The sequence below is a fragment of the Manacus vitellinus genome, unplaced genomic scaffold, assembly GCF_001715985.3.
Source record: "Manacus vitellinus isolate BGI_N305 unplaced genomic scaffold, ASM171598v3 scaffold_41_pilon, whole genome shotgun sequence".
NCBI lineage: Eukaryota > Metazoa > Chordata > Aves > Passeriformes > Pipridae > Manacus > Manacus vitellinus.
In genome coordinates this window covers 1,722,111-1,726,072 of record NW_021940545.1, presented here as the reverse complement: position 1 = coordinate 1,726,072, position 3,962 = coordinate 1,722,111, and the positions used below count along the sequence as shown (strand labels likewise).

Below are 3,962 nucleotides of genomic sequence, written 5' to 3'. Positions count from 1 at the left end.
GACCCCTCCCCTGCCGGCGCTGCAGGACACACTGTCCCACCCCGAAGGTGGCACCGTGGGAGCTGCTGGTCACCAACCACCCCGTGGCCCCTCCAAGCGTGGGATGATCCCTCCTACCCTCCCCAATCCCCCTAAATTTCACGTAATCACAGAACTGCCCAAACTGGAAGGGATCCACAAGGATCATTGAGTCCAACTCCTGGCCCTGCAGGGACACCCCAACAATCCCACCCCATGCCTGAGAATGTTGTCCAAACACTCCTTGTACTCTGGCAGCCTTGGGGCTATGACCATTTCCCCCCCCCAGAACATCTGCATAAATACACCTAAAGTGAAAGATGAGCCACCAGTGTGTTCCAAACCTCCATTTTCTCACCAGCTCGGCCTAAGCTGAACATGCTGTAACTTTAATTTTCTTAAAAGGAAAACACTCTGCAAACATAAGTTGCTGAACATCTTAGGTAAATGTACCAATTAGCAACTACCATGTATATCCACATAAACATTAACTACCATCTATTCAACACATTCCATAACCCCAAAGATAATAACGATTTCCTTTTGATCCATAAAAACATCTCTCTGCTCAATCAACGCTTCGCGGCGGCTCTGACGTACGCCCTGGGACTAAATTAGTTTTGAAATCTTTAGCTCTAATTAAATAACATTATTTCTTTTGTCTGGGCTCCGGCAACTTTGACAACAGGAGGAGGGAGCCCGGGCGAAGGAGGGGCTGTCGGAGAGCAAGGCAACGTTCCCGCTCTCCGGCTCATTCCCGGGATTCTTTCGTGTGTGGGCACACGTCAGAGCTCGGAGCTGCTGCCAGGGGTTGATTGAGCAGAAGGAGGGATCAAAGGAAAATCATCATTATGGTGGGGGTCAGGGAAGGAAGGGATGGCAGCTGTGTAAGTTCAGGGGTAGGGAGTGTTGGAGAGTTGTGGAGAGAGAAAAACAGACACGGGGGAAAATGCAACCCCAAAATTAGAACTTGTTTTCGTGGGGAGGTGCAGGCTCTGGTGAGGTGAACCTTCAACCACCACCAGTACCTTAATTTACTTCTTTTGGCTGCTTAAAACTAATTAGTGCTGATCTGACTAAAAGCACTGAAAATCTTGCATCTTTTTAAAAGCTTTTCTTTTTCCCTTGGAAATTACCCAAGGGAAAAAAAAAAAAAAAAACCAAACCAACCAACAGCAAAAAAAAAACCAAATCCAAACTTCAATTTAAAGAAACTTCAGTATGCAAATGGTTTCAACTTTGAGGGTTGAATAATCAGGATGGATCTGGGAGCAGCAGTACAGGCTGGGTTTTGTCCAAGCTTTTCAAGAAAAATCCCATTTTCATTAAGTTCTCGGAAGCCTCGTGCGTTCCGGGAAGCCTCGCTGACGCAGCCCTTTCCCAGCACTCCTGGGAGGAGACCCCCCTGCACCAGCTGCCAGCAGGGCCCTCTGGATCTGCCAGAGCTCCTCTCCCATCTCCCACCCATAAAGAGTCTTTATAAGATTTTGGGAGCCACTCCTAGTTTGCAATCCCATGCAACACCCTCCTGTGCTGCTCCTGGGAAGGATTAATTACTGAGAAATGCAGGATGATCGAATATTAATAACAAAGAGAGGATGAAAATACTGCAGTAGTGAGGAACCAGCCTTTCCTCCAGTGGTGGATTCATCCTGGTCCTGCTGCAGAGCAGTGCTGCAGGAAGGGCATCATTGTGATGACACTGATACTCTACATATCCTTAAATTTATGGACATGCACTCTCCAGCTGGCGTGTAAATTCACAGAGCTGAAGTGCCAAACACTTGGTGCCTCTGTTACTCATCCCAGGGTTGCTGTGCTCCATCCCTGAAGTGCTTCACTCCCTGAACAGCTTCCCTTGCTCCCATTCTCAGGATCGAGCTGCACCCCCACTGCTCTCACCATGGATTAATTTCCACGAATTCATTCCCATTTCCTCTTGTTGAGCAACAACACCTTCTGTCCCAAAGCCTCCTGGGGTGACCACAAGGACAAAAATCCCCCCTGGAGTGCCGGGGAGACTCACCCAGGACGGTCAGCCGGGCAGGTCGGGATCGGATGGCAGCCTGGATGGCCTGGCACTCGTACACGGCGTCATCCTGGAGATCAGCCCTCAGGATTTTCAGGTGGTGCTGTCCTGACAGATGGTCTCCTACCACCAGGTAGCGCGGGTAACCTGCCGGGCACAGCGCACGGGTCAGGAGATGGAGCGACGAGCCCAAGGATGGAGAGCACAGACCCAGCACCCCCCAGACATTCCCAGGAGCCAGGCAGCTTCCTCCCCTCCTTGGCAGCCAGCTCCAAGAGAGAGAGAGAGAGAACCCTTCCAAATTTGGGAAGGAGACTGCACATTTACCCTACAGGTTCAAAAGAGAAGTGCTGATGGAGGAGCATTAACTGAAATCCTCAGGAAACATGGAATCACACAGTGTTAAGGGTTGGAATAGAACTTAAAGATGATCTACTCCCAACCCTCCTATGGGCAGGGACACCTCCCACTAGACCAGGTTACTCAAGGATTTATCCAACCTGGCCTTGAACACTGCCAGGATTGGAGCATCCATGACCTCTGTGGGCAAGGAAAATGGATGAGCCCTTCCATGGGAAACCCACCACCTCTGGCTCCTCTGCGACCTGTCACAGCATTCCTTCAGCTCCTGAAGTCAGCTGTGGTGAAACCCTGGAATAATTCCATGATTGGGTCTGCTCAAAGCTGGGTCTGGGGGCACTGATAGCCCTGCTCAGCCTGGCTGGGCACACGAGGAGCAGCAGGGGAGGAAGGCTGCCCTCAGCCTGGCACACTGTGTGTGACACAGCCAGCCTGGCACACCCCATGTGACACAGCCAGCCTGGCACACCCCATGTGACACAGCCAGCCTGGCACACGCTCGGGCCCTTGTTGTTTCCCAAGTTATCATCAGCAGGATTTGCTCTCCTGAACCGTGAGAAATACAAGTGATGGGTTTGTTTGTATTTTGCTAATTAGACACTGGCTGAGCTGGCATCACACGAGCTGGCAGCTCCTCTGGCTTCCAGCAGCCCCAGCTCTGTTAATTGTGGAAGTCATTCCCATCAGCTCCCTACTCCACTGGAGCTGTTGTTACCCAGTCGAGCTGCAAGGTCTTGCATGGAGAGCTCAGCTCTCTGATGGATGTGAAAGCTGTGGCTTTGAAAAACAGGAGAAGAGGGGGCTGCTCACTCGGGCAAGGCTGTAAATGAGCAATTACATGTATTAATAAAAAAGAGAGGGGAAGAAGCAGCAGGCATTGCACTTCAGGGGTCCCTGGAGACCAGAACACACAGAGCCTCCCCTGGTTTCTGAACGCTGCTGCTGGGCTTGGGGAGAACTCTCCCAGATCTCCCAGAAGTTGAGCAGAGGGAACATCACCACCCTCTGCAGCACTCGGGGGAACGAGGCTGCAGATCCTGAAGGGCTCCCAGCAAACACTCTGCCTTATTCATGTGAAATATTTCCCTCACAAATCAGTGTTTTCCAGCAAAATGCATAGAATAACCTGCGTAACTTCCTCAGTATTGCACCAGTCTTCACCAGCTGCAGCTAACCCTCAATCCCAATGCAGGCATGGGATTAAATAATGAGAATTCTGAGGAATTAGTTACCAAATTAAAGTTACCAAACTTTAATTTGACAAACACAGAGCTTAAGGAAGCCACAAATACTTGTGGGCTGCAAGGAAAACATTTATCCAAAGCAAACAGAGAATTGTGAGTCCCTTCCAGCTCAGGATATTCTATTCTATAATTCTTTTTATTTTCGAGGATATCAAAACTGGCACTTCCAACATTTACAAAACCTTTCATCCCGCATTTTGGTCCAGAAGTCAAAGAAACCAGAGCAGGGCTTTCCAAAGGGTCAGGTGACACCTGTGGGAATCAATAGTTTTGTTTCAAAGAAGTGCCAATGAAGGAGTGTTAACTGAAAT

The 3,962-nt window shown here is 49.8% G+C and overlaps 1 protein-coding gene across 1 annotated transcript in view; it reads right to left on the bottom strand.

The window, feature by feature from the left end:
* Window positions 1-3,962, bottom strand: part of KIRREL3 (kirre like nephrin family adhesion molecule 3) — a 359,934-nt gene that overhangs the window by 91,142 nt on the left and 264,830 nt on the right. The window contains exon 4 of the mRNA XM_029962045.1: window positions 2,045-2,194. Within this exon, the coding sequence (XP_029817905.1) occupies window positions 2,045-2,194 (150 nt within the window). The remainder of the gene's footprint in view (window positions 1-2,044; window positions 2,195-3,962) is intronic.